This window comes from Rousettus aegyptiacus, unplaced genomic scaffold (assembly GCF_014176215.1).
Source record: "Rousettus aegyptiacus isolate mRouAeg1 unplaced genomic scaffold, mRouAeg1.p scaffold_m13_p_13, whole genome shotgun sequence".
NCBI classification, from domain to species: Eukaryota; Metazoa; Chordata; class Mammalia; order Chiroptera; family Pteropodidae; genus Rousettus; species Rousettus aegyptiacus.
This window is the reverse complement of record NW_023416288.1, coordinates 49,472,711-49,499,341: the sequence shown is the minus strand read 5'-3', so window position 1 is coordinate 49,499,341 and position 26,631 is coordinate 49,472,711. Positions and strand designations below refer to the sequence as shown.

At 61.4% G+C, this 26,631-nt stretch overlaps 2 protein-coding genes across 3 annotated transcripts; one reads left to right on the top strand and one right to left on the bottom strand.

Annotated features, from left to right (window-relative positions):
- On the top strand, window positions 1-16,697 carry NOS3 (nitric oxide synthase 3). 2 transcript variants are annotated; one of them, XM_016163968.2, is made up of 26 exons: window positions 1-158; window positions 1,518-1,620; window positions 2,008-2,156; window positions 2,336-2,498; window positions 3,767-3,858; window positions 3,944-4,085; window positions 4,241-4,380; window positions 4,485-4,659; window positions 5,235-5,336; window positions 5,875-6,069; window positions 6,178-6,251; window positions 6,428-6,572; window positions 6,812-6,916; window positions 9,453-9,520; window positions 9,966-10,082; window positions 10,184-10,358; window positions 12,028-12,160; window positions 12,276-12,354; window positions 12,467-12,654; window positions 13,136-13,308; window positions 13,595-13,805; window positions 13,891-13,978; window positions 14,452-14,573; window positions 15,314-15,462; window positions 15,775-15,969; window positions 16,076-16,697. In XM_016163968.2, exons 1-26 carry the CDS (start codon window positions 1-3, stop codon window positions 16,235-16,237), a joined length of 3,603 nt encoding a protein of 1,200 aa, XP_016019454.2. In that variant the 3' UTR covers window positions 16,238-16,697. The 2 variants fall into 2 exon arrangements, with proteins under 2 accessions (XP_016019454.2, XP_016019455.2); XM_016163969.2 differs by lacking the exons at window positions 1-158; window positions 1,518-1,620; window positions 2,008-2,156 and having other exon boundaries at window positions 2,389-2,498; window positions 3,790-3,858.
- ATG9B (autophagy related 9B) lies at window positions 16,584-26,477 on the bottom strand. The gene is made up of 14 exons (XM_016163970.2): window positions 23,694-26,477; window positions 23,522-23,565; window positions 23,296-23,360; window positions 22,966-23,127; window positions 22,313-22,454; window positions 20,125-20,879; window positions 19,796-19,949; window positions 19,392-19,571; window positions 18,665-18,901; window positions 18,401-18,534; window positions 18,133-18,229; window positions 17,842-17,959; window positions 17,616-17,757; window positions 16,584-17,447 (listed from the first exon to the last, which is right to left on the bottom strand). Exons 1-13 carry the CDS (start codon window positions 24,241-24,243, stop codon window positions 17,630-17,632), a joined length of 2,766 nt encoding a protein of 921 aa, XP_016019456.2. The 5' UTR covers window positions 24,244-26,477; the 3' UTR covers window positions 16,584-17,447; window positions 17,616-17,629.
- Window positions 26,478-26,631: the final 154 nt, after the last annotated feature.

Sequence of the window (26,631 nt, the reverse complement as noted above, 5' to 3'; positions counted from 1 at the left end):
ATGGGCAACATGAAGAGCGTGGGCCAAGACCCTGGGCCGCCCTGCGGCCTGGGGCTGGGGCTGGGCCTCGGGCTGTGCAGCAAGCAGGGCCCAGCCTCCCCGGTGTCTGAGCCCAGCTGGACGCCAGCACCTGCACCCCTGCCTGAGCCAGGCCACAGGTGAGGGCCTCGGTGGCCAGAAGCAAGTGGCAGGGGAGGGAGGCGGGTGTCGAGGCCTGAAGCTCAGAGCTTGGAAGGGCTGGGGTCTGCAGCCCACCCTGGAGGGCCAGGTCGCCAATGCAAAAAATGCTGTCGGTGTGGACAGAATGGGATGATCAGGCTCAGACAGCAGACCAGGGGCAGGGCCAGCAGGCGACAGGTGGCAGTCGGCAGTAAGGGGGCCAGCTTACCAGGTTTGAATGGCCAGGGTTTGAACGCTGCTTTTCCACCAAGAGCTGTTTGACCTTGAGCAAGTTGCTTAACCTCTCTGAGCCTTGGTTTATATAAAATAGGGACTTAGCGCACTTACTCCCTGGGGTCGTAAGTTTCGAGCCCACAGCAAACATTCCACAAACGGCGATGATTATCTAACAGAAGAAAGGAGCTGGGGGGATAGTTCTAGGAGAGAGAAAGGAGAGGACGGTCTCACCGAAAGGGGAGAGCTGGGGCAGGAGACCCCGCTCCTGCCGGTGGGAGGAGCTGAGAAGGATTGGGGTGGGAGCTGAGGAGACGCAGCAGCTAGCCTTGCTAGCCCTACGCCCTGCCCCAGGCCCGTCCTAATGGCCACATATCCCAAAACTAACCCGGCAGCCGCCGCCCCCAGAAGGGGCCTCCTTAGGGCAGAGGTTCCTGGAGAGAGGAAGGCCACCGCGGTGGGAGGCCAGGTGGGGTGCCAGGCCAGGCAGGGCAGCTGGGGAAGGGCTCCGCACAGGCGCTCTGGGGGCCCGAGGCCCTCCCTTCCTCCCAGAGGCTGGCCTGGCGGCTCTGGGAGGAAGTGATAAGGCCTCCGAGGCTTCCCTTCACACGATGGCTACTGTCCGGAGGGGTGGGAGTGGGGAGGGAAATCTGGGCAGAGGAGTCCCCGCTGGGCTCAGGCTGGAGCCTCTAACTCCTCAAGGTAGGGCTCATCACAGTTTTGGAAGCTGGACACCCCACGTCCAGAAGAGGCGAGGTGGGCCCTGCACAGGGATGAGGACCCAGCCTTGGGCCAGGGACTCGGGCTCAGGACCACAGCCCCGATAGCACTGGGCCTGGCTGAGCATCAGGAGGCCTGGGAAGGAGTCAGGCTGGCCTGGGCGTGGAAGGGACCAGCTCTATCTGTGTAGCCTCTGGCAAGATACTTAACTTCTCTGAGCCTCAGGTGCCTCGTCTGCAAATGGGATGCAGATATCGCCTGCCTGCTAAGGTCATGAGGGGAGAGAAAATGTAAGCAAGCGAGTGACAAATCATTGGGATTATTAACGCTGTCAGAAGGGTCTCTGGGGTACGCCCAAAAGGAAACACATTCCATCCCCATGACCCCACCCCGGCTCTCAACAGCCCCCCGCCCACCCGGTCCCCAGAGGGGCCCAAGTTCCCGCGCGTGAAGAACTGGGAGGTGGGGAGCATCACCTACGACACCCTGAGTGCCCAGGCACAGCAGGTAAGGCGGGAGCCCCCCATCATAAGTTGGGGGCAGTTCCTCCTGAACTGGCTGGGAGACAAGACTGGGAAGAACCAGGGGAGCTAAGGGACGTGCAGGGGACTTTGGGGACAATCAGCTTCCAGCTCTTGCCCCAAGTTCTGCCGGAGTCCTGCCCTAACCCAGCCCACCCTCACCCCCGTTTCCAGTCTTGGCCCTTGCCCTGAATTCCCACCTCACCGGACACACCCTCCTCTGCCCTCCCCCGACCCTGGCGCCTGCCCCCTGACCCTGACGCCTGCCCCCTGACCCTGGCGCCTGCACCCTGACCCTGGCGCCTGCCCCCTGACCTGATCCTGACCTTTGTGCTCCCTGCTCTCTCCACCTCTGTCCCCCACTGCGATCCAGGACGGACCCTGCACCCCAAGACGCTGCCTGGGCTCCCTGGTATTTCCACGGAAACTGCAGGGCCGGCCGTCCCAGGGCCCCCCACCCCCCGAGCAGCTGCTGAGCCAGGCCAGGGACTTCATCAACCAGTACTACAGCGCCATCAAGCGGTATGACCCGGACCTGACACCCACGCCCACCCTTGTCCTTCCCCAGCCCCCGTCCTGACACCACCCACACGGAGCCTGAGCTCAGCACCCACGGGCTTTCCCCCAGCCCCCTCAGGGAGCATGGGGGGGGGCCTCCCCAACACCCACAAGGCGCCCTTCTGCTCCCCTGTCCTTCGCAGGAGCGGCTCCCAGGCCCACGAGCAGCGGCTTGAGGAGGTGGAAGCCCAGGTGGCGGCCACAGGCACCTACCAGCTTCAGGAGAGCGAGCTAGTGTTCGGGGCCAAGCAGGCCTGGCGCAACGCTCCCCGCTGCGTGGGCCGGATCCAGTGGGGGAAGCTGCAGGTGTGGCTGGCTAGCAGGCTCCCAGAATGGGGTGGGAGTCGCAAAAGAGGAGAGGAGGGGTGTGGCCCTCTGAGGCGTCCCTGGGGGTCCTGAGCAGTAGAGAGATCCCTGCCCGTTTCCCTAGCGACCAGCATGTAGCTAACACCTGGCCATTAATACCTGGTCGTGAAGCCCCATGGCAGTGCCTTACAGAAGGACACCCCAATGTACCTCATCTGCGAGGACAGCTGAACTTTTGTCCCTATGGGGGTATTGTCAGAAACAGGAGTAGCCTTCTGGAAAAGGCCCCTGACTGCTGCTTGCCCAGTCCAGGCCCCTCGCCCCAAACGCTCCCTCCCAGTCCCCCAGCACCTCAGCCCCCCACCCTCCGTGCCCCGCCATGTGACTCGGAGCCAGCCTGGGCTACTGGAACAGCCTGTGACGCTAAGAGGGGAAAGCTGGCCCACAGGGTAACCAATCCATGACCTTGGCCTCCTTATTGTAACTGATCACTGAAGAATTTAGAATAAAGCCACATGCTCTGTAAATCCAAAGGAGTCTCAGATAATAAGGATAATCCCGTCTGACGCTGGCTAGCAAAGCCCTCTAAGTTGTTCAAGGCTCCAGCTCAGCTCTGAACCCATCAGAGCATCTATATTTGACTCCACTCAAGGCTCCATCTCTCGCTTGGCCCCGGGCCAGCCGCTGCCACCTCCTGCCCTATCTCTAACACGAGTCTCCTCCTCCCGAAGGCAGGAAAGGGACCTCCCAGCCTCCTGCTGGGGCCTCCACTCAGCCAGTCAAGACGGCTCCTCCTAGCGCCAAAATGCCAGGATGGGCAGAGTCCCCGAAGGCCATCCAGTGCAGCCACCCTCCCTTTCCATGGTCACTGTGTTCCAGGAGAGTCAGATGACTGACCCGGCTGGGGCGTGGAAGGGCTGAGGCTTAAGCACCATGGATACAGGGAGCTCAGCACCCATACCTCTGGGTGGCCTCCGCATCAGTCGGGGCCCTTCCCCAGGCATCGGTTTGACAGTGACTGGGTTCGTCCTGCGTGCCAGGCACGGAGTCAGCTTTTGTAGGCTGGAGATAAGAGCAGACCAGGCTCTCCGGGTGTGGCGTGCAGGACAGGAAGGGGTCAGATGGTCAGGGGGCCTCCCCAGAAGAGAAAGAACCAGGGCCCACAGCGAGCGACACCCCAGCCTAGGAAGTCTCCCCTGCCTTCCTTGCCTTCTGGGGCTGGCCTCAAGTCCCCATCTCCCTGCTGTCCCCCTGCCTCGCCGGCTCAGGTGTTTGACGCCCGTGATTGCAGCTCTGCGCAGGAGATGTTCACCTACATCTGCAGCCACATCAAGTACTCCACCAACAAGGGCAACATCCGGTGAGTGTCCGAACCCGCCGGGCCAACCCCTCCCCCTCCTCGCAGAGTAGCTGGGGCTCTGACCAGCTCCCCACTCTCGCGGCAGCTCGGCAATCACAGTGTTCCCCCAACGCGCCCCGGGCCGCGGGGACTTCCGCATCTGGAACAGCCAGCTGGTGCGCTACGCGGGCTACCGGCAGCAGGACGGCTCCGTGCGCGGGGACCCGGCCAACGTGGAAATCACCGAGGTGGGCGCGCAGAGGCCGAGTAGCGGGAAGCGGTCAGTGAGGCCTCTGCGGGGAGGGGTCAGAAAGCAGGGCGAGGGGTCCCTCGCCGGGACGAAGGATGGGAGGCGACCGACGCAGGGGTCCCTGAGACCCGCCTCCCGCCCTGCCTCCCGCAGCTCTGCATCCAGCACGGCTGGACCCCGGGAAACGGCCGCTTCGACGTGCTGCCCCTGCTGCTCCAGGCCCCGGACGAGCCCCCAGAACTCTTCACTCTGCCCCCCGAGCTGGTCCTCGAGGTGCCCCTGGAGCACCCCACGTGAGCACGAGGGGGACTGGGTCAGGTGGGAGAGCGGGCTGCCGCGGGGGCGGCGGGCGGGCCCGGCCTCGCGCGAGGCCTGACCGCGCGCCCGGCGGCCGCAGGCTGGAGTGGTTCGCGGCCCTGGGCCTGCGCTGGTATGCCCTCCCGGCCGTGTCCAACATGCTGCTGGAGATCGGGGGCCTGGAGTTCCCCGCGGCGCCCTTCAGCGGCTGGTACACGAGCACCGAGATCGGCTCGCGGAACCTGTGCGACCCGCACCGCTACAACATCCTGGAGGTGAGCGCCCCCCAGCGGGGACGGCGGGCGGGGGCCTCCGACCGGCAAGCAGCTCCACAGAGCGTCAGCAAGGGGAGAATCCGGGCCTCCTCCCACGCTAGGACTTTGGGGGAGGGCCTTGGGAGCACCCAGGCTGGAGCAACGGGGGGCAGAGGGGGTGCGTGCGTGAATGCAGTTGCCTCTTGAGCAAGGGAGGCTTGAACTGCAAGGGTCGGTTGGGGACCCAGCCTGTAAGTGGCCCCGCGCAGTTCAAACCCACATTGTTCCAGGGTCAAGTGTATATATATCTTTCTGGAGATAGGATCTATAGGCCTATAGCTTTCATCAGATTCTCAAAGCAGACTTTGCCCTCAAAAATGTTAAGAGCCATTTTAGAGATGAGAAATTAAGGCCCAGGCTTGAGAAGCGACTGGCCCAGGGTCCCCTTCTGCTCTGCCGCGCTTTTGCAGACAAGTGAGGCCTCCCGAGGCCACCCACCACCCTCCCTCCCTCCACGCATGAGTTGGAGACAAAGGTGCTCTCCATCCACTCCCGGCCACCCCGTGCCTACCAATGCCACGCTCTCCTGCCCCCAGGATGTGGCCGTCTGCATGGACCTGGACACCCGGACGTCCTCGTCCCTGTGGAAAGACAAGGCAGCTGTGGAAATCAACTTGGCCGTGCTGCACAGTTACCAGGTGCAGGGGGCAGACGGGCCGGGGACGTGGGGCCCGGGGTGAGAAGGGAGGTGGCACTTAGGGACGGGGGCAGGATTTGGAGACGGCAGCAGGAGTTCCTCAGTCCAACCACCGTGGGGCGCATGGGGCCTGCAGTTCTGGGGACACGGCCGGCCCGTCCCATTCCAGGAGCTGCAGCGTGGGGGCCTGTGTGTGCTAGGCGCACAGCTGCCGAGTGCATGCTCAGTAATTCTGGGGGCCACTGAAGTGTGCGGGACCCGCCGGAGCCTAGGAACGCTAGTTCCGGGACTGAGGGCATGCCGAGCACGGCAGCTTGGGGGAAACGGTGCCTGCTGAGTGCCGCTCCGGGGTCTCGAGAGTTTCGGATCTTGGGCTGGGGGCGCGTGCTGAGCTGTGAGCTGCAGTTAGGGGGTGACGCGGGTTGATGAGAACATAGTATTTGTTAGGTTTGAGGTGACACGGAGCACAGTAGGGTTTGGGGTGACAAGGGTAGGGCCCGTAGGCGGAGTCTAAGCCCATCCCGACCCCCTCTCCCCAGCTGGCCAAAGTGACCATTGTGGACCACCATGCGGCCACCTCCTCCTTCATGAAGCACCTGGAGAACGAGCAGAAGGCGAGGGGGGGCTGCCCTGCCGACTGGGCCTGGATCGTGCCCCCCATCTCGGGCAGCCTCACCCCTGTCTTCCATCAGGAGATGGTCAACTATTTCCTGTCCCCTGCCTTTCGCTACCAGGTACCCACCCCCACTGGCCTTGCCTGCCAAGACCTGCTCTGACTAAGCAGCCTCTAAACTTTCGTTTTCTTGACTCGCCTCCCCTTCCGCCCTCCTCACTCCCTGTAGCCGGATCCTTGGAAGGGGAGCACAGCCAGGGGTGCCGGCATCACCAGGAAAAAGACCTTTAAGGAAGTGGCCAAGTAGGTGCCCTGGGAATGCTGCCCTTCCCCCAACCGGGGGGGCCAGCCCCACCGGTGGTCTGGGCACCAGCCCTCCGCACCCACCACTGAGTGCCCCCAAGACCCTGCTTGGCCCGTGCACTTGGGGGAGGCCCAGCTCCATGTGCCTGATTGCCCTCACCCACCCCTGCCCGCAGTGCGGTGAAGATCTCTGCCTCACTCATGGGCACCGTGATGGCCAAGCGTGTGAAGGCCACAATCCTGTATGGCTCTGAGACCGGCCGGGCGCAGAGCTACGCACAGCAGCTGGGGAGGCTCTTCCGAAAGGCTTTCGACCCCCGGGTAGGGCTGAGCGCAGAGCGGCAGGGGTCTGGGGTGGGTGTGGGGTACATTCGCATCCTCAGATGCACCCTGGAGGACAGGAGAGGGTCACAAGTCAGGGCCTGCGAGGATCCTGGGGATCCATGGGCAGTCAGGGAGCATGTTGGGGCCTGAGTCCAGCCCTGCAGGGGGTGTGAGGAGGGAGGGGACAGAGTGAGAAGAACCCCAGTCCCCAGGACGTCTGTCCTCCTCACCCACAGGTCCTGTGCATGGATGAATATGACGTGGTGTTCCTCGAGCACGAGACGCTGGTGTTGGTAGTGACCAGCACATTTGGGAATGGGGATCCCCCAGAAAACGGAGAGGTGAGGCCTGCAGGAAAGGGGCCACGGGGCTTGGGGGCACACACTACACCGGAGGGGCTGGGCAGGCCCCCCACCCCCTGATGGAATCGTAGATGCCATGAGTCCCCCAGGCCCACCCACGGCTGCCCCAGCACACATACTGCTTGACCGTGTCCCCGGGCCACCTCCACTGCTGGTGCACGTGCTCACCTGCTAAGGGCACTTCTGTCACACCGCTCTTGGGCATTGACAAATGAGAAAAACAGGAATACCCCGCTCGGCACGCAATTTCTGCTTTTTCCTCTTAACAAAAGAAAAGGGCCCTGCTCAGAGGTCAACAGAGATTAGGCAACTTCACTTTCTGAACAAATCTTAAACAAACAAACTAAAATACCGCCACGCGGTCCTTTATTGTTAACCATTCTCTTTCAAGCTGCTCTGTCTCCATTCGCGGCCGGAGCCCGTATGTGCTCCTGCTTCCTGAGCACCCAAAGCGGAATCCTGACGTGAGCCTTCTCCCCGGCCTTGCTGCCCATCTCAGTCCCCAATCTGATCCGCCTCTTAAAGAAAAATAGAATCACTCGCTTTCGTTTAGTATAAAAGTATTTACACCCATGGGACCCACAACCCTTTCAAGACCTAGAACATTTCTGTCACCCTGGAAAGTTCCCTTGCCAATTCGCCCAGTCAATTGGTCCCCTTCACAGCTAATGTCCCCACCAGAAGCAGCCACCATTCTGACTTTGTCACCTGGGTCAGCTTTGCCTGCTCTAGGACGTTCTAGAAAGGGGAGCATTAGGTATTCTGGCTCCTTTCGCTCAGCCTGCTTTCGAGGGGTAGAGTGCTCCTGTCCCATGCGGAGCAGCCTCGCTGTGTGACTACGCCCAGTGTATTTCTCCACTCTCCTGTGGACGCACACTTGGGCTGGTTCCAGTGTTCGGCTATTATGTGTAAAGCCGTTATGAGCATTCTTGTGCGAGGCTTTTGTGGGCTTATGTTTTCATTTCTCTTGGAAAAATACTTAGGAGTGGAATTGCTGGGTCATCGGGTTAGATGTACATTTAATATTTGTTTAACTGCTAAACAGCCAAATGGATTGAACTGCATCCTTAAATTCTGTGTATTTCAATGTACGTAAAGTTTACCCACAATTTTTTTAAATGGAGCAAACCCAGGAATACACCCCAAGAAAATGGTGTATATGCACTAAAGGCATGAACGAGAATATTTACAGCAGCATTGTTCACGATGCCGCACCGGAAACAACTCAGATGACTTATTAACAGTAGACTGGATTTTAAAATTGTGGTATATTCAAACACGATACAGCAATGAGGGTGAATGAATTACAACCACGCAGCAGTATGGATGAGTCTCAAACATAATTTAGAGTGTAAGGAAGCCAAGCACAAAAAAATACAGACCATGGGAGTCAGTTCGTATGAAGTTCAGAAACAGGCAAAGAGAATCGTGGTTTTACTCAGGAGAGCGATTGGTACCCCTCGGGGTGGCGTTAGTGACTGGGAGGAGGCAGGCAGGTGACTTCTAGGGTGCCGGTGATGTTTCTTAAGGGGACTCTGATGACGCGGGCCTGTTCAGTTTGCGAAAATCTAGAAAGCTGTATATTCATGATATGTGTGCTTTTCCGTCTGTGCGTTACACTTCAACAAAATGCGCAAAAAATAAAATTAAGATAGTGCATGCCAATTATGGTGACTCCCGAAGACCCCCCCACCCCACCCGAATACGCCTGCGGTTAAGGCTGGATGTGGTGGGCTGGCCACGTTTTGTTTTTTCTGCGAAGGTGCTTCTGTGTAGTTCTGTTTCCGTGGCGGCACGTGACGTGGCTCGGCCTTCTGGAAGATGTCAGTGATCAGGGCAGAGCAGGGAGGCCGGGCACTGTTTTCCACCTGCCAAACTGGCTGGAACGTTAAGGACCAACAACACCCAGTGTCGACAGGAGTGCAGAAAGAGCCCTCCTCTGCCATCAGGCTTTGTAGTCCTCTGACTCAGCAGCTCCACTCCCAAGACCACCCTCTGAAATATGCAAATGAGGATGCAGAAATATGTAAATGAGGGTGCCGGCACGCACACCTGTCTGAGCCTTGGGCCTGGACCACCCAGATGTTCTCAGTGTGACGGGGTACAGCATAGCTATTCAAAAGAACGAGGCTGGTCGTAACATGCTGACCTGGGAGGAGGTCCCATGATAGACTAGTGACGAAAAGCAGATGAATACAGTCTGGCCCCATTTTTCGTTTTTTAAAAAACTATAAATATAGATATATGTATAGGTACGACAGGAAAGGTCTGGAGAATCAACACCTGTCAATACCGGCCATGCCCTGGCTCGTAAGATTGGAGGGAAGATTCGAGCAGATTCTCTTTCTTATTACTTTACAGCCTTCTGGAATGTTTTCAAAAAGCTGATACCTTTTTTGAAATTTTCGAAACAAGTTAAAAGTTATAAATAATAATAAGGGTCAGCCCGGTACAGTTTCCACCTTCTGTAGAGTTTGAAATGAAACTAACGGTGATACCAACGCTCCCCCCTCAGAGTTTCGCAGCGGCCCTGATGGAGATGTCCGGCCCCTACAACAGCTCCCCTCGGCCCGAGCAGCACAGGTGAGCCGGGCGAGAGGGCTGGGCGGGAGCTTCGGGCAGGTGGGGCCAGTGAGGCATGTGGGGACACAGAGAGAAGGAGGTGTGAAGAGTCCCCCACCCTCCCGCCGAGTCTCCGACAAGCTGGAGGGCGGATGGGGCAGGCCAGGGCGCCACTGCCCTCTTCCCTGAGGCCTGCCCACTCGCAGTCCCCAGGACTCTAAGAGGCCAGTGAGTCGTGAGGTCGCCTTCAGAGAGGGGAGGGGAGGCAGAGCAGAGCCGGAGGCCCAGAGAGCCCCAGGACACGGGCCCTGGCCCCTACCCAAGCCTGCTCTGAGAGCGAAGCCTAGCCCCAGGGAAGGACCTGCTGCCCCCAAGGCAGAGACCCTAAAGCTGTCCCCTAGCTGTGTGTGGGCCTGCTCCATGTCTCCAGCCCCGTGACGCCCCTGTCTTTGTCCTCTTTCCCCAGGAGTTACAAAATCCGCTTCAACAGCGTCTCCTGCTCAGACCCCCTCGTGTCCTCCTGGCGGCGGAAGAGAAAGGCGTCCAGTAACACGGACAGCGCCGGGGCCCTGGGGACCCTCAGGTCTGGGCGGCAGCGCGGGGCGTTGTGCGTGGGGGCCAAGCTCCCGGGGCACACGTGGGCCGGGACGGGGTGGGCTCCCGTGACGGCTGCCTGCCCCCCAGGTTCTGCGTGTTCGGGCTGGGCTCCCGGGCGTACCCCCACTTCTGCGCCTTTGCTCGTGCGGTGGACACGCGGCTGGAAGAGCTGGGTGGGGAGCGGCTCCTGCAGCTGGGCCAGGGCGACGAGCTGTGCGGCCAGGAGGAGGCCTTCCGCGGCTGGGCCCAGGCTGCCTTCCAGGTGAGACCCTCGGCCTGTCCTGACAGGCCTTCCAGCCCCAGCTCTGACTCACTCCAGCCTGGACACCTCCCCAGCGACACCTGCAACACTGAGACTCGGGGCCTCGCCACCACCCCAGTTCTGTCCAGTTGTCTGGTCCCTTCCTCTTCCTTCCCGAACCCACCCTCATCTTGGCTCAGTCCTGCGCAGGGGACAACATTGCCCTTACAACACAGGAGGCGCCTCGCCCAGGCAGAAGAGAGCAGGCAGGGAGGGCCCTGGCAGGCGGGAGCCTCGGCGGGTGCACAGAGGGAGGGGATCAGGGAAGGGCAGGATGGAGGGAGAGGCGAAGGATGGAGACAGGGCTGGACAGAGAGCTGGAGCGGCGGCCACACCGAAACTCCAGGAAGCCGGAGGCCAGACAGGCTTGGGGTAGTGCTTGGACTGGAAGGGGTCCTGCAAGGAGGGGCAGGTCTCAGGGCTGTGACTTTATAAGCCCGGGTTTCCTCCAGAGGCAGCTCTGCCTGGTCTGGGGACTGTGCCTGGACCCGAAGGGGCTTGTTGTCTCAGTCCTGACACTGTTCAGACCCCGCTGGGGTTCCCCAGCTTGAGCTCAGCAGGTCTGGACTGATGGAGAGGAAGGCACCCCAGGAGGAGGGTTTGCTGGGGAGGAGGAGGAGGTCAGGCTGGAGAAACTGGTCCAAACTGGGAGGAGAGGGAGACCAAAGAATCTGGACAAAGAGAAGCACCTACAAGTCAGGAATGGGACAGGAGAAGAAGGGGCGCAGCGTGAGGTTTCGGGGCCTCCCTAGCCTGCGGGGTCAGCTGGAGGAGCTTCCAGCTGGAAGCAGGAAGGCGCTGAGCTGACCAGGGCGGTAGCGGTGGGGGAAGGAAGGAAGGGAGGGGGCCGAGGAAGGAAGGAAGAGATGTAAGACTTTACATGCACAAAAGAAAGATTAACAGAACCGGCGATGTGGGGCGAGCGGGCAGGGAGCAACCCGGCGCGGACAAGCCAGAGACTCAAGCCGGGGACTGGCCCAGCGGTTTGCAACTTGTGCCTGAGCAGAAACAAATAAAATACGCACCCTCCCAGGGCCTGGCCCCTGGGGGACCCCTCCAGCCCCCTGTGCCCAGTGCAGGGGAGGGCAGACGTGCCAAAGACCCCTCCATGGCCTCACTCCAGCAGCTAATAAGAGCTTTGCATAAAGTATCTCATTTCGGCTTCCCTGGAACTTAATGAGGTGTAAAGATGGGGAAACTGAGGCACTGTACCGATAAGTGTAGGAGTCAGTTTGAATGCAGGTCTGAATACGTAGAACAGCAGACTCATTCACTAGATGCTACCGTGTGCCCGAGCACTGTGCTCCTCGGGGCACGAGACTAACTCCCCAGATTAAGTAACGAGCGGATGAGACACAAGCGCATGCGAACGGATGGCTAGACACGACGTGGGCTGGAGAACGAGGTGCCACAGGCTCCGTCCCCATTTCCATCCCAGTCTCCCTCCTGCCACTATGGCTGCTGATGTCACAGTCGTCTGTGAGCCTCGGATGGCGCCTCCCGCTCCCGGGCCCCTCTGCTCCCACAGCCCCAGGAATGGGAGGCGGCAACTGGGGACCCAACAGGCCCAGCTCCGCCTCCCACATGAGGCCCCCCCGAGCTCCTCGGCCCTCACCACCTTGCCCCTCAGGCCTCCTGTGAGACCTTCTGCGTGGGCGAGGACGCCAAGGCCGCCGCCCAGGACATATTCAGCCCCAAACGGAGCTGGAAGCGCCAGAGGTACCGGCTGACGGCCCAGGATGAGTGCCTCCAGCTGCTGCCAGGTGTGGCCCTGACCTCTCCCCCGACCCCGCGGGCCTGCTGGACTCTCCAAGGCCCCAGGACCAACTCCCAGGGACACCGGCTCCCTGGCTCAGGCTCAGTCTCATTTGCCCCCAGGCCTGATGTATGTGCACAGACGAAAGATTTTCCAGGCCACGGTCCTCTCAGTGGAAAACCTGCAGAGCAGCAAGTCCACGTGAGCAAGACACCCCTGTCACCTGTGCCCACCTCATTCCCCAGACACGGCACCCCCTCCCCCCACGGTCTGCCTCCTGCCCCCGCTGTAACGGCCCCTCCCCCACCCGCAGTCGGGCTACCATCCTCGTGCGCCTGGACACCGGAGGCAAGGAGGGGCTCCAGTACCAGCCAGGCGACCACATAGGCATCTGCCCGCCCAACCGGCCCGGCCTCGTGGAGGCGCTGCTGAGCCGCGTGGAGGACCTGCCGCCACCAGGGGACACCTTGGCAGTGGAGCAGCTGGAGAAGGGCAGCCCTGGTGAGGGGGCGTGATCTGGGCGCCCCGGTGGGAGCCTGCTCCGTCCCCATCGTCCCAGGGTCCCCTGGGTTCAGGACCTGGCAGAGGGTTGCCGTATCCACTCACGCTGTCTGTGCCACAGAGTACGGTTCCCATCTGGGAACCTGTCCCCGCACAGCCCCAAGAGGCTGTCTCCTCCCTCTGGTTCCTCCCAAAGGCTCCCCCAGCAGCCTGGCCTGCCCTGTGGCTGGCGTGGGGTCCGCCTCCTGCCGCACCAGTGCCCGGGGTTGAAATAGGTAGGGTGGGGGAGAGGCGGAGGAGGCCCCGAACACACGGGAGCTGTCCAGACAAGCCCACCACCACTGTTTCAAGGTCAAGGTCACAAATAAAATGCCACGAGGCATGGTCGGTCCCCACGTGCCCCCAAGAAGCAGTCGTCACCCCAGACGAGGCAGTTCTGGTGTGGCCCCTCCCTCAGAGCTCCCCTGTGCACCGCCCGCAGGTGGCCCTCCCCCGGGCTGGGTGCGGGACCCCCGGCTGCCCCCATGCACCCTGCGCCAGGCTCTCACCTTCTTCCTGGACATCACTTCCCCGCCCAGCCCCCGACTCCTTCAACTGCTCAGCACCCTGGCTGAAGAGCCCGGGGAACAGCAGGAGCTGGAGACCCTCAGCCAGGTTGGGGGCCACCCTGGAGGGAGGCGGGCCCAGAGAGGCCGGACGGGCTGGGGGAGAGGAGCCCACCTAGCTGCACGCACCGGGGCTCCAGGGCCAGCTCCAGTGACTAATTCAGACTAATTCATCTCCGCAAAGCTGAGGTCTTAAAGCGCTGGGCACAGAGGTGGTGATGGGGAAATGTCTGTTGGCCTGAACCGAGGAGAAGCCCGGGCTCGGGAGGGGTCAAGAAGGGAGGTGGGCAGGCAGAGCTAAGAGATCCCAAGCCCCCGCCCCCCGCCCCCACCAGGACCCCCGGCGCTACGAGGAGTGGAAGTGGTTCCGCTGCCCCACGCTGCTGGAGGTGCTGGAGCAGTTTCCGTCGGTGGCTCTGCCTGCCGCGCTGCTCCTCACCCAGCTGCCCCTGCTCCAGCCCCGGTACTACTCGGTCAGCTCGGCGCCCAGCGCCCACCCCGGAGAGATCCACCTCACAGTGGCCGTGCTGGCCTACAGGACCCAGGGTGAGTCCGGGAGGTGGGGCGGGGCCGGGGCCATGAAGCGACCCTGGGATGGGCCCCTCACTGGCCCCCTCTGGCCCCCAACCAGATGGGCTGGGCCCCCTGCACTACGGCGTCTGCTCCACGTGGCTGAGCCAGCTCAAGGCCGGAAACCCGGTACCCTGCTTCATCAGGGGGTGAGTGAGCACCGCGGGGGGTGGCGGTGGAAGGGGGACCAAGGAGAGAGTGTCTGGCCGGGACAGCTGGAGGCGCCGTGGGGTTGCACAGGGTGAGGTGGAAGCTTTGGTGAGGGGCGTGACTGGGAGCAAGGAAGACCCGCTGACCACGTCAAGGCCGGGGCGTCCCGCTAAGCCACTTCAGAGCTCTGGCTGAGTTTTTGGCCTTGAACCAATTTGGACGCAGGGTCCTGGCCTGAAGCTGTGGCTCCCAGAGACAGGGCTGGGATGTGACCTGCAGGCGCTTCTGGAAACCGCAGATCCAGGGAGCTTCCGCCTGCTAGCAGAGTTCTCTAATAAACACATCGTGCTTACTGCAAACTGGACACTCAGCTGTCAACAGAAGCCGAGTCCTCCTTCCGCCCCACCGAAGACTGCTAAGAAAGGGGAGCTGGGGCAGCAAAGGGGGGTCTGACGGGCTGTCTCTTTGCTAGGGCTCCCTCCTTCCGGCTGCCACCAGACCCCAGCTTGCCCTGCATCCTGGTGGGCCCAGGCACTGGCATCGCCCCCTTCCGGGGCTTCTGGCAGGAGCGGCTACATGACATTGAGAGCAAAGGTGAGGCTGGGGACGACTGGAAGGGGGGAAGCAGCCACACCAAGGGCGGGGCTGGGATGCAGGAGCCAGGTTGGAAAGAGGGCCAGGAATGGGCTACAGAGGTGAAAAGCCTAGACCAAGGGGAGGGGAGGGCCTCGAGGCCAGGGCAGTGCCCTGTAGGTATGGCTTCCTGGTGCTGGGCACAGTGTCGGACTGGATTAAGGGCAAAGGGAACCAGAAGTCTGGAGAGGATGTCGCTGGGACGTGGACGACAAATGCCCCGGGCGGACTCTGGACTGTGCCCGAGCTCACCTAGGTGTGTCCAAGGGAAGCTGCACGATGCTCAGGTTGGGCACCAGGTGCCCAGCCAGGGCAGCTGGTAGATGGGGCTGTGACCGAGAGGAAGGCAGGAAGTGTGGGATCTGAAGGTGTGGGAGCTTCTGGGGTGGAGCAGGGCAGGGACCAGATGGAGCCCCAGAACTGCAGTGTTAGACGGTGGAAAGGCATGGAATTCCGAGTCAGAAGCCCCGCATTCCAGCACCACCGGTGACCATTCCACTCGAGGAAAGGCGCGACCTCCTGCGAGCGGGGGCTTCTCTGTAAACCAGGTGCCGGCAGGGGTTCTGAGAAGTGCGCCCTGCGCCCTGCCGGAATGGTGGTTTCTGCCCCAAAGGGTGGGCCGTCTGCCTAGGCAAAAGTAGCCAAAAGCAAGGTGTGGCCAGGGCTGCGGCGAGCGAGGGATCTTGTCGCGCTCCTTGCAGGGCTGCAGCCCGCCCCTATGACCTTGGTGTTCGGCTGCCGATGCTCCCAGCTGGACCACCTCTACCGCGACGAGGTGCAGGACGCGCAGCAGCGCGGAGTGTTTGGCCGCGTCCTCACCGCCTTCTCCCGGGAACCCGGCAGCCGTAAGGTGCGGGACCCTGAGGGCTCAGGGGTAACCTGAAACTAGGGACGTGGGAAGGACCGAGGCGCTCCCGCCGCGCACACCCTCCGCCCCGCCCCTTGGCTCCCACCCGCTCTCACTCTTCCCACGAGCGCCCGAGGCCCCTCTGGGTATCAGGCACCCTCACCCGAACCCCGCCCCAGACTCGCTCCACCTCCCTAGACCCCACGCCAGCTCACTTAAGCTCTACCTGGCGCGCCGGCATCCTCACACCCGGAGCCCGCCCTCCCCTCCCGCCCGCGCCCCTCCGGGCTCGCCCCTGACCCCGCCTCCCCTCAGACCTACGTACAGGACATCCTGCGGACAGAGCTGGCCGCCGAGGTGCACCGCGTGCTGTGCCTCGAACGAGGCCACATGTTTGTCTGCGGCGATGTCACCATGGCAACCAGCGTCCTGCAGACAGTGCAGCGCATACTGGCGACAGAGGGCGACATGGAGCTGGATGAGGCCGGAGACGTCATCGGCGTGCTGCGGGTGCCCAGGGGCGGGAGGGGCCCGGGGGGCGGGGTCCTGGCAGGGGCGGGGCATGCTCTCGGGAGCATCTCTGGCTTGGGTTCTGATCATTCTTTTTTCTCCGCAGGATCAGCAACGCTATCACGAGGACATTTTCGGGCTCACGCTACGCACCCAGGAGGTGACAAGCCGCATTCGCACCCAGAGCTTTTCCTTGCAGGAGCGGCATCTGCGGGGCGCAGTGCCCTGGTCGTTCGACCCGCCCGGCTCAGACACCCCCGGCCCCTGAGAGCCCTCCTGCTCGCTTTCCGCCCCAGCTCCAGGAGAGCCACCGTCAGTCCACTGTGGCGCTGCTCCTCTCCTGTCGGCCTCCCGTGACCTGCCACCTCGCCCTCCCCTCCTGAGGTGCCTTCCCACGTCCGTCCAGTCTGCGGAGACTCGCCTAACCCCTGGGAATGGGCGAACTGCCTTTGTCTTTCCAGGCCTCGCTCCCCGCCCCCGCCCCCGCCTAACACTGGAAGGCGCCTCCCGGCAGTGGTATTCCGGGGCCTGCTGCCCACCCCTTCTGTACCCTTTAGGTGAATTTTAGATTTCCCTTACCTCCCTCAGGAGTCATCTTATCTTGAAACCTAATCTCCAAATCATTCAAATATTTATTACTGAAGAATTCATAAGAGACTGAACCAGATGTCATGGGAGCTCCTGAGATGCCTAACCCAGCCCCGTGGATTAAAATCATAGAGCAACGAGCACTGTCTCAACTTGCGCATATGGGGGGTGGTAACTCTCGGGCAGTGAGTCCCATCCTGCACGCTGCACTCTGGCCTGGCGCTCTAGAACCGCGGCTGCCAGCCAGTCCCAGGCAGTTCCCCGGCGCTGTTCCCTTGCTCTTGAGGGAGAAGTAGGCGCCTCCCTCAGCTGCCAGGAACGGAGATGCCAGAGACCAAGGTCACGGAGACGTGCAACGCGGCGGCGAGCAGCCTTTACTGCTTGTTTCAGACAGGATGAGGAGCCACACCCACTTCCTCCGACGTCATAGCAACGCCGAACTCCGAAAACATCAGCCCTCGCTAGACTTTCCACTCGCAGGTCCCTGCGGCCCCCTCCACAAGTCCCACGGGAACCAAAGGACTAAGTGCGTCTCAGGTCCTGTCCCGCACTGTTTCCTTCACACTTAGCTTGGCCTCCCCCTTGACCCTGCCCCCACCCTGAGGATATCCGGGGACTTCGTCCCAGGCACCCGCTCCAGGACGGCTAGTTGGGGGGGGGGGGGGTGTCCCCTTCTCCCTTCCATGGGGCAATTGTCTCCAAGACTTGTTTCTAGATAGATGCCTTTGGCGTCTCCTCTCCTACCCTTTCTGTGTTCTCTGGGGCGAGTTCGTCATTGACCCCCAAGTCTTGCCCAACTAAAGCATCTGGGGAGGGGTCCCTAAAGAGGATTCGGTGGGCTCTGCCACTCCACCTCATCCAGTCTCCTGTGGCTGGAGAAGCTGAGGAACCTGGGAGAGGAGAAGGCTCTTGGCAGGCAGTCCAGAGGTTTGGGTGCCAGAGGTGACCGCCCACTCACCCCGAATGCCACAGCTGTTCCCATTCCCCCAAGGCTGGCTCCGCCCGATTGCCTGTTCATCCCCCTGTCCCTCCCCCCGCCTCATTTAGACAGTACTGACCCCAAGGCGTCTTCTCAGTCAGTGCCCGGGGCCTGGCCAGGCTCCTTCTGGGTGTCTGTGGTCTCCTGAGACTGTTCAGGGAACAGACTCTGCGCCCTCTGGGTTCTCCACTGCTGTCTGGGGCTGGAGGCGGGACTGGAACCTGACGGGAAAAGCTGTCAGCTGGGCAGTGCGGTGACACCCGCCGTCTGCCGGGTCTGTCCCCTGCACACCTCGCCCGCCTCACCATCGCTTGACCAGGATGGCTTCTCGTCATCAGGCGAGAGTGTCTGTGGGGGGCTGGACCAGGCCCTGGACAGCGAGGAGGCCTCGCCCCACAGTTCCTGCTGCTGCTGCTGATGGAGCTAAAGGGAAAGAGGAATGAGGGCTCCCTCCTGCCCCGCGCAGCGCGGGCGGCGGAGGGTTTTGCGACCTCCCCCCCAGCTCCTGTTGGGTACTTCCTTACTCCTCCACGTTACCCCGCCTCCATTTTGTGCTGCTCTCCCCACATTTTGCTTTTCGGCGCCTCTCTACTCACCTGGTGCAGGTAGATGGCATGGAGGCTCATCTCGGCAGAAGCGAGCTCCGGGAGCTGGGCTAGCTTCTGGCCCCCCGTGCCTCCCGGGGACACACAGCTGGAACAGAGGGTACCACAGATCGAAGGCATGCCCCCCTGCACCCCATAGGAGGGCCAGGTGAACCTCCACTTCCTAATCACCCCCGGGGCCCCTGCGCCCTGCACCCTCCTCCCGGAGGATCAGCCTCACCGCCCCGGCTCCCCTGCGTCTCAGATCCCCACGGCTGACCTGGGGTCCTGGGCAATTCGGGAAATGGAGGCCAAGAGGCTGGCAGTGGCTGCAGCTGGGCAGGGGGCCGTGGGGCTCAGGTCTCGTGGGGGCAAGAGGGGGTGCACCAAGAGGTTGGCCAGGAAGGCTTCCGGCTGGAGGCAGGAGAAGAGGGGGTCAGGAGAGAGGATAGAGAGGTGAGAGAGCAGGCCGGGCCGGTGAGTGCGCAGGTCAGTGTCAAGGCGAGGCGGAGGGAGACATGGGGGCAGCCAGGCTGCGGCTCACCAGTGGCGAGGACGAGTCGCTAAGCACCCCGGGCGTGGGGGGGCTGCGCACCGAGGTGGCACCCCAGGCGGCCGCGTCTTGTTGCACCCGGCCCCGAAGGTGCCCCAGGAACCTGGAGCTGTGCCCGGGGGGGCGCCATTGTGGGTGCACCAGGGAGAACCTCATCAGGGAGAGCTCGGTCTTTCCGTCCTCCGCACGCTGGGACAGCGAGGCCTCGGTCTGCCCCTCCGAGAGCCACTAAGAGAAAAACAAAAGCTGTGGACACTGCTTGTGCGGCCGCGGAGGGAGCCTCGGCGGGGAGGGGACCGGAAACACGAGCCCGTTTCCAGGTGCGAGAGTGGAAGCCACGGCAGGGACTTGCCGGAGATCACCCCAAAGAGCAGAGCAGGGCCAGGCCACACCCAGCACTGGAGGACAGTGTGGGCGCAGCGCTCTGCCAGCCTGTGCCCCTGGGACCCGAGCCGGGCCTTACTCCAGCCCCATGCACTGACCGGCTCGTTTCTCGGCCCCGCGGGTGGCCTTCGCTCCCGTTTACTGGTGCTGGGGTTGTACACACATCATCTCATGTAAGCCCTGCGCGCTGGCTATGGTCACTGTCCTCACTCGACAGATGAGGACGTCAAGGAGCAAGACGGTGATTAGCTTCAGGTCACAGGTGGCAAGTGATGGAGCTGGGGGCAAAGCCCTATCTAACCACCTCCCCGCACACCCAGGGAGGGACTCTGACCTGAGGGTGGCCATGGCGCTTCACATCCATAAGGGCAAAGGAACAGATGTCGCCAACCCCGGCCACATCCACAGTAAAGTGATGGAAAAAATCAATAATCTCCAGGGCACGAGGGCGAAACCAGAAGAGCAGAAACAGCGGGGTGAGGAGGGGGGACAGCATCTCCTCCAGGAGGGAGACCTGGGGAAGCAGGGGGAGGCCGAGAAGGGGTTGCTGAGGGTGCGGCGCCGAGATCAGGACCAAGAGGCCTCCGGGGACTCTGCCCAGGGCAGGACACTTCCAACCCAGTCATTCCCGGTTCTCAGGATAGCCAGCCCCGAGCCGGCTGTCCACGCCCTTTCCCAGACGCCGCGGGCCGCACAGCTCCTCCTGGAGCAGACCCCAGTTGGGGTCCCGACCCTCACCGCTCGGTATTGCAACAGACGCGCCATCTGCCGGTAAGCGCTGGCCTTGCCCGCAGCGCCAGGCTCGTCCGGCAGGTAATGCATGTGGGCCAAGGCCGACTGCAGCAGGAGCTGCGGGGAACGGCCTTGGCACTGCTCGTCCGGAACGAAAGACCTGGAGGGCGGGGTCGGGGCAGCAAAGGGGCCTGCGGTTAGCGCGATGTGCGAAAGGGAGGCAAGGCCAGGGGTACCCGCGGTGGGAGGGGTCAGGATCGCGGGGGGCGGGGGGGCTCAGCCCCAGGGCCGAGGAATGCCTCCCCACCGCCCACCGCGAGCAGCTTCCGCCGCACCTGGCCACGGTGGCCGTGACTCCGAGCGCGGTCATGGCCGTGAGCACGTGCTCCACGGCGAGAACGTCCTCGTCGTAGACGGTGAGCACCAGCAGAGCGGCGAAGAGCGCGCCCGCGAAGAAGACGGCCTGGCGGGCCAGCAGCGCCAGCAGGGGCGCGGGGGGCGCCGCGGCGCGCAGGAAGGCGGCGGCGGGGCGGTAGGCGCGGGCCAGGCGCGCGCGCAGCTCGTGCGGCAGCTCGTTGAAGTGGCGCAGCTGCAGGCGGGCCAGGCGGGACCAGCGGCGCGCGCCCAGCGCGCCCGGCTCTCGCCGCAGCAGCTCCACGTGGCTGTAGAAGGCGTACAGCACCTGCCAGGCCAGCACCAGCGGGCTCAGCGCCAGGTTCACGGCGGCCAGCAGCAGCACCGTGCGCCGCCAGCGCGCGGCCAGAGCGCCCCGCTGGTCGCTGCGCTTGTAGGCGTCGGGCAGCTCCCAGCCCCCGCGGAAGAGCGAGAAGGGGCCGCGGAAGAGGAGCAGGTCGACGTTGAGCGCCAGGCCGCGGCTGAGGAAGGCCGCGTCGCCTCCCCAGGGCAGCGCGCAGCGGGCCGGCAGCAGGCCCTTGTTGGCCAGCGCCACCTGGTAGTTGGTGTAGCGCAGGATGCGGTGATGGACGTCCAGCTCCGTGAGCGGCCGCGGCTGCACGCACAGCCCCCCGCTCCTCTGCAGCGCCAGGAGGCGCGACTGCACCTCGGCCCAGGGGACTGAGCTGAGCTCCTCCTGGGGACAGGGGACAAGTGAGCGCCAGCGACCTGGACTCCACCGCACGGTGATGCCCGAACTCACCATGACCAGAGCTACGTCTCTTAGTGCCCCCTCCCCACCGACATCACCAGTGGCCCTCAGGCGGGACAGCTGTCACCTTCTGATTCCTACCCTCCCTAAGCATGTCACTAACCAGGGGACACTTCCTTTCATCCTCTTCTGAACTGTGTCCCTCATGGCCCTGCCTCTCCTGAGGTCATGAGTCATGTGCTTCCCAGCGACACCTCATAAGTTAAACTCTTCAGGTATCTGATCTTAGATCCTTACGAGTAGATTTCCCTGAGCGCCCCTACCCCGTCCGACACATAGAAGACACTCGGCAGCCTGCCAACGTCAGCCCTGAAGCCTCACGTCTCTTGTCCCAGGATGCTTTGAGATCCCCACCCCATCTCATTCCTCCACTCCGCTCCCCCCCACCCCAGTGACCTTCCTAAGACACTGGTTGTGTCCACCTCTGGGGTGGGGGGCTGTCGGATCGCACTGGGATCTCATCTGCAAACCTCCTTTCAGCCCCGTTTCACCCAGCTTCCCCAGTCCGGCTTAGCCAAGTCCCTCTGGGCCAGCCTCTCCAGTCCATCCCAGGGTCTCCCCTTCCCCTGGAAGGAATAGGGCACGAGGAAAAAGAAAGAAGGAGAAAGAGAAGGGTGAGCAGTGGTCTAACTCCTGCGCTCCCCTGCCTCTGCCTGGCCCTCCGGATCCTCCCTACACTATGCCTAGTGCTCCCCTACCCAAGGGGGCTTTCTAGAACTCTCCTCGGCTGCGCAGGAGGGCGGCAGAGGCTGTGGACTTCTCAGTGGAGCAAGGGAAGCCAGCCGCAGAAGGCGGCCACGGAGCAGCAGTGCCTTAAAGAACTGACTTGCAGAGCGAGGCACATGAGCGAGACAGGTGGAAGGAAGGGCAAAGCGAGACTGGGGACAGGGAAGGGGCCCGTGCAGTGGGTGACCACAATAGGCGGTGAAGCCAGGAAGGAGAGTGGCAGCACCCGGCAGGGCCTGAACACCCAGCGCTGCCCACGGACACTCCCTGCTGCCCCTGCCTGCGTTGAGGCCGGGGCTGCCGCCCGCCTGCTGTCCTTCCCAGCCCACCCGAATTCCTCCTGCCCTGTAAAAGCCAGATGACCACCCCTCCTCTAAATACCACAAGCACGTGACTACAGGTCATCGTCTCTAACTCATCTAAATCAACTAGGCCTCTGGTGGATTTGAGGCCCGTGGTTTACAAGTGGTGGTACCCCACCTCTAACATGCTCGGGGGTCCAGGGTAGGTGTCAGTGAGGCCTTCTGCCTGCTTTCCAGGTGAGCCCTTCCGTCTGTACAGCCCCCACTCTTCCCCTGTCCTCTGCCCCCTGACACGGCACCCCTCCACACAGACACACATGCCCAGCTCACCGGCGGGATGTGCAGGGCCTCCCTGTAAAACACCTGGATGTCCCAGAAGCTGAAGAGGTTGCAGACTGAGCGAAGCAACTGGACCAGCCAGAAGGCTGCAGCCAGGATCAGGAGGAAAACCAGCAGGTGGCTGGAGTGGATCCTGGGGGCGCAGGTGGGGGGGAAGGTGGCGTGAGGAAGTGGGACCCTCCCACGGAGAGGGGGATAGGACTTGGGGAGCAGTGGGAAAGACGGACGGGATCCATCAAGACCAGCGGTTCTCAAAGTGTGGGTCCTGGGGGTCCCCGAGACCCTTGCAAATGTCTGCAAGGTCAAAACTGTTCAGGTAATACGAATATTTTCTGTCAGTTTCATTTTTATTCTCTCGCAAGTGTACAGGGTAATTTTCCAGAGGCTGTGTGACGTCACGTGGAATGCGTGCTTGTGCATTCTTAGGGTTTAAAGCCGTGATCAGCTTTAATCGCTAATAAAGTAAACACAGATATGACTTTCGTAAACAAAGCTCTGGGGTTCTCAATCAATGTTAAGTGTATAAAAGGTGGTCTCAGACCCAAACCTTGGAGAACCACTGATCTACCCCGGGGGGCAAAAGGTGGAGGTGGCTCTCATCTGCTTGTCTTTCCTACCCGCTTCCCCCACCGGTTGTCACTCACCGCTGAGCACACTGGGACGAAGGCAGGATGGCATCCGACAAGGTCACCTTGCTGTGAGGCAGCCCAGGTCTTGTCCGGTTATTTGGTTGGTTGGCAAAGAGAACATCGTAATCCACGCAGCGAAGGAGGAAGGTCGTGAAGGCGACGATAAACACAAATTGTCTGAGACAGCAGAGAGTGCGATAATCACGCCTGATGGCTGGGAGGGCTTCGGCCCAGGCCCCAGGCCAGTGCGGGTCTTCCTCCCCACAAGGCTGGGCCCCTGGGCCGCCATGGGGGTGGGGCTGGGTGGACTAGAAGGAGCAGGCACTACCGGGACAAGCATCTCACCCCAGCTGGAAGACATCCTCCAGCAGGATACAGGCAAAGCCGTTCCTCTGGTGGTAGCTGTAGATGTGGCAGGTGCGTCAAGAAATAAGCCTGAGGCATGATGGGCTGTCCCCCCCACAACCACTCTCCCAACCCACTGAACCCTCAGAGCGCCCCCTGCCAAGAACAGGGCCAGCCCCGAAGGGCCCTCCCGTGCCACCCCTGCCAGGCCCGGCACAAAGGATATCTTGGTGAAGAAGCAGTCCAGGTTCTGGATGTGGTGCCAGGAGCCTGGGCACAGAAGAGAAAGCGTCGGCACTCAGCTGTCATCTCAGTGAGGTCACAGCCTCAACCCACTGCCTCAACCCTCAGGCCCTCCACCGCCCACTGCCCCCACAGTCCCACGCCCACATGCTCACCTCGGAGCCCTTCGGGCACATGAAGCAGGGGCTGCTGCTCCTCCCCATGGATGGGTGACTCCTGGGACCCCTCGGGGTCACAGTCCCCAAGCCGCTCATAATCCTGCTCAGGGATCAGAGGGCCTATCCGCAGCCCAGGATTGTCCTGGGGGCGTCGGCATGAAGGAGGGGGTGTCGCCGAGGCGAGGGGTGGGGTGGAATGGGAACCCCAGGAGGGGGGAGCAGAGATGGGAGTCATCACACACCCACCCTGTGTTGGGGGTGTGGCTTGGGTGGAAAGGGCACTGTGGCAAGGCTGAGAACCCCCTGGGGCCTGTGCCACTGGGCAGGGGGACCCCAGGGCCAGAGGAGGAACTGAGGAAGGCACACTTCTCGTGTGAGGAGCAGGGGACAGAGAGAAGATGGAGACCCTCCCTCCCCCAGGCCTCCGACACGGGGGAGGAGGAAGAGGAGGCAGTGGCACGGGGAGGAGGGGCATCGATCCAGGCCCCAGGTCTCCCCACAGCCCCAGCCTCCCCCTGCTCCCCCCCCAACCCACTCGCCTCACCATCCGGCTGGCGCTTTCTCCCGAGAGCTTGTAAGGATGGGAGCTGCTGCTGTTTCCACAGAGGTCTGGGGAGCTGAGAAGGGACTTCAACAGAATGGGGACAACAACAGCACAGTGACTCAGTTGGGGCCGGCCCCAGGCGTCCCAGCTCCCAGTCACCTAAGCACTCACACCCCCTTCCAGGGCAACCTTTGGCCAAAGCTCTCAGGGCCCCGCCTCCATGCCTCGGAGAGGTGTCAGCTAGAGAGGCAGATGCTGAAGAGCAGCCAGAAGAGACACCTATTGTCCCAGCTTCAGACCTCAAGTGGATTTACAGGGGATGCCGGAGAGTAGCAGCCAAAATAACAAAAGTAAAAAAGAAAACCCTATCGAAAGATTATAGGTCTATGGGCACTAGATGTTAAATCTTTGATTTATTAAAATCTCTCGTCTTCCCTCCTTACACACACACACACACACACACACACACGAGACACTTATACATAAGAGACACACATACACACGAGAGAGACAGGCACACACAGTGATCAATAGAGAAATGCTTTAAGACCAAAAACAGGATGAAAGAAAGGAAAGAAAAAGAAGGAAGGAAGGAAGGAAGGAAGGAAGGAAGGAAGGAAGGAAGGAAGGAAGGAAGGAAGGAGAGGGCTGCCTGTTTCGTTTGTCTGACAGTACTAGGAAGGGAAGAGGAGAGACTTCCCGACTTTGCAGCCTGCTGGGGAGAGAAGGGAAGAATGGAGAGGCAACTCTCTTGGATGTGAGAAGTGAGTTTTGGAGCTTAGAGTAGAAAAGGGGTTCCTGGGAAGTTCCATTATGTATAATTCTTTATCCTCCGTAATTGAAATCCTCTCCCCCAAGTCCTCATCCAGTTTCTTGAGTCCCCTGAGAAACATTAGGGCTGAACCAGCACAGGGGAGCTGGAGGTCTGGGGTTTGGAAGGCTAATTTAGGTACCCAGGAATGAGCCGACCGAGCTGTGTTCCTTATTGCCATTGCAATAAGGCAGAGGAGGAGGCCCAAGCAGCTGGTCAGGTGGCTTGCCCAACGCCATTCTTGAGGCCTTGAGTCACCAGGTTTCCTACTGAAGCCCATGCCTGGGGTGCTGACTCAGTCACCCAGGTGTCAGGCCTCCAAGGCTTTGGCCTCTACTGGCCAGTATCCAAGACATGGCGAGAGGAACAGGGTGCTTCCCAGAGTGTCACTGGAGGAGCGTGGAGGCAATCATAGAACTGCCCACAAAATTTGAGCCCAGTATGTCTGTTTGTCCTTCTGTGCCTCCTTCCTGGGAGGGGAACTGTCATTCTAGTCCAGGACTTGCATAGTTTATCCCTGATCAGAAGGCAGAGCTATGAAGACAAGATTTGCCCCTTCTAGCGGTATCATCCTAGTGCCCAGAATGGAATTACGCACTGTAGAGGGGCTAGGAATTTTCCATACTCTCTCTGAGACATCTGCGGAGATGGCTTATGAGGGGTTTCCTCTGATCTCTCCTCAACCTCACTCACCTCAATATTTCCCCATCCTCACATTAGGATCCCTGCCATACACGCAGCCAACCTCAAACTACTCCTGGCACATTGTCTCCCCCAGTTCCACCCCAGATCCATCAATTTACAGCTCCCCACCACTTCCCAAGTTCAAGTCGATTTATTATTTATCATAATAATGGCACTTCTTCATGCCAGGCATTCGAAGGGGAAGGGGGGACGGATGAATGACACAGAGTCACTACCCAAAAAGCAGTCACAGCCCAGTAGGGGGAGGCAGCTACGCAAATAATTGCACGGAAGAAATAAATAAGCAGAGGTTCAAGGGCTGTGCGGTGGATGCCTTAGGCAAGTTAGTCTGGCATGCAGTGAAGAAGACTCTTTGGGGGAGATGGGCCTGCGGTCCAGCCTCGGTAAGCGGCCGGACCTCCATACCCGTAGTTCTCAATCGTTGAATAGGGGGACCGTATCAGAATCACTGGGGAGTTTTTTCCTCAGATATACGAGGCTCCTGTCCCTGGAGCTCTGACCCGCCTGGGAAAGCTGGGTGGGTTGCAAGGCACGTGCGTGTGTTTGAAAAACTTCCCCAGGCGATTTTTGTCTTCTTCCCCTAGAACCAGCGCTCTACACTCCCTGGACACCCAGGGACCTCTAGAGTCAGCCGAGAACACCGATAGAATGACGCAGAGGTCAGCGGCCGACGTGTTACTACGGGCACCCCAGGGTGGGGGGATGCACTCTGCGCACCGTCAAATCGTCACCCAGGAGTTGTCAGGCAGCCGACGAAAGGCAGTGCCCTCTTCTGCTCGGCCCCGCCCAGAGCTGGGGGGGTGGGGCCTGGCTCTGTCCAATCACAGTTCCGGAGGGGGGAGGGCTGACAAGATTTTCTCCAATCATAGCTTGAA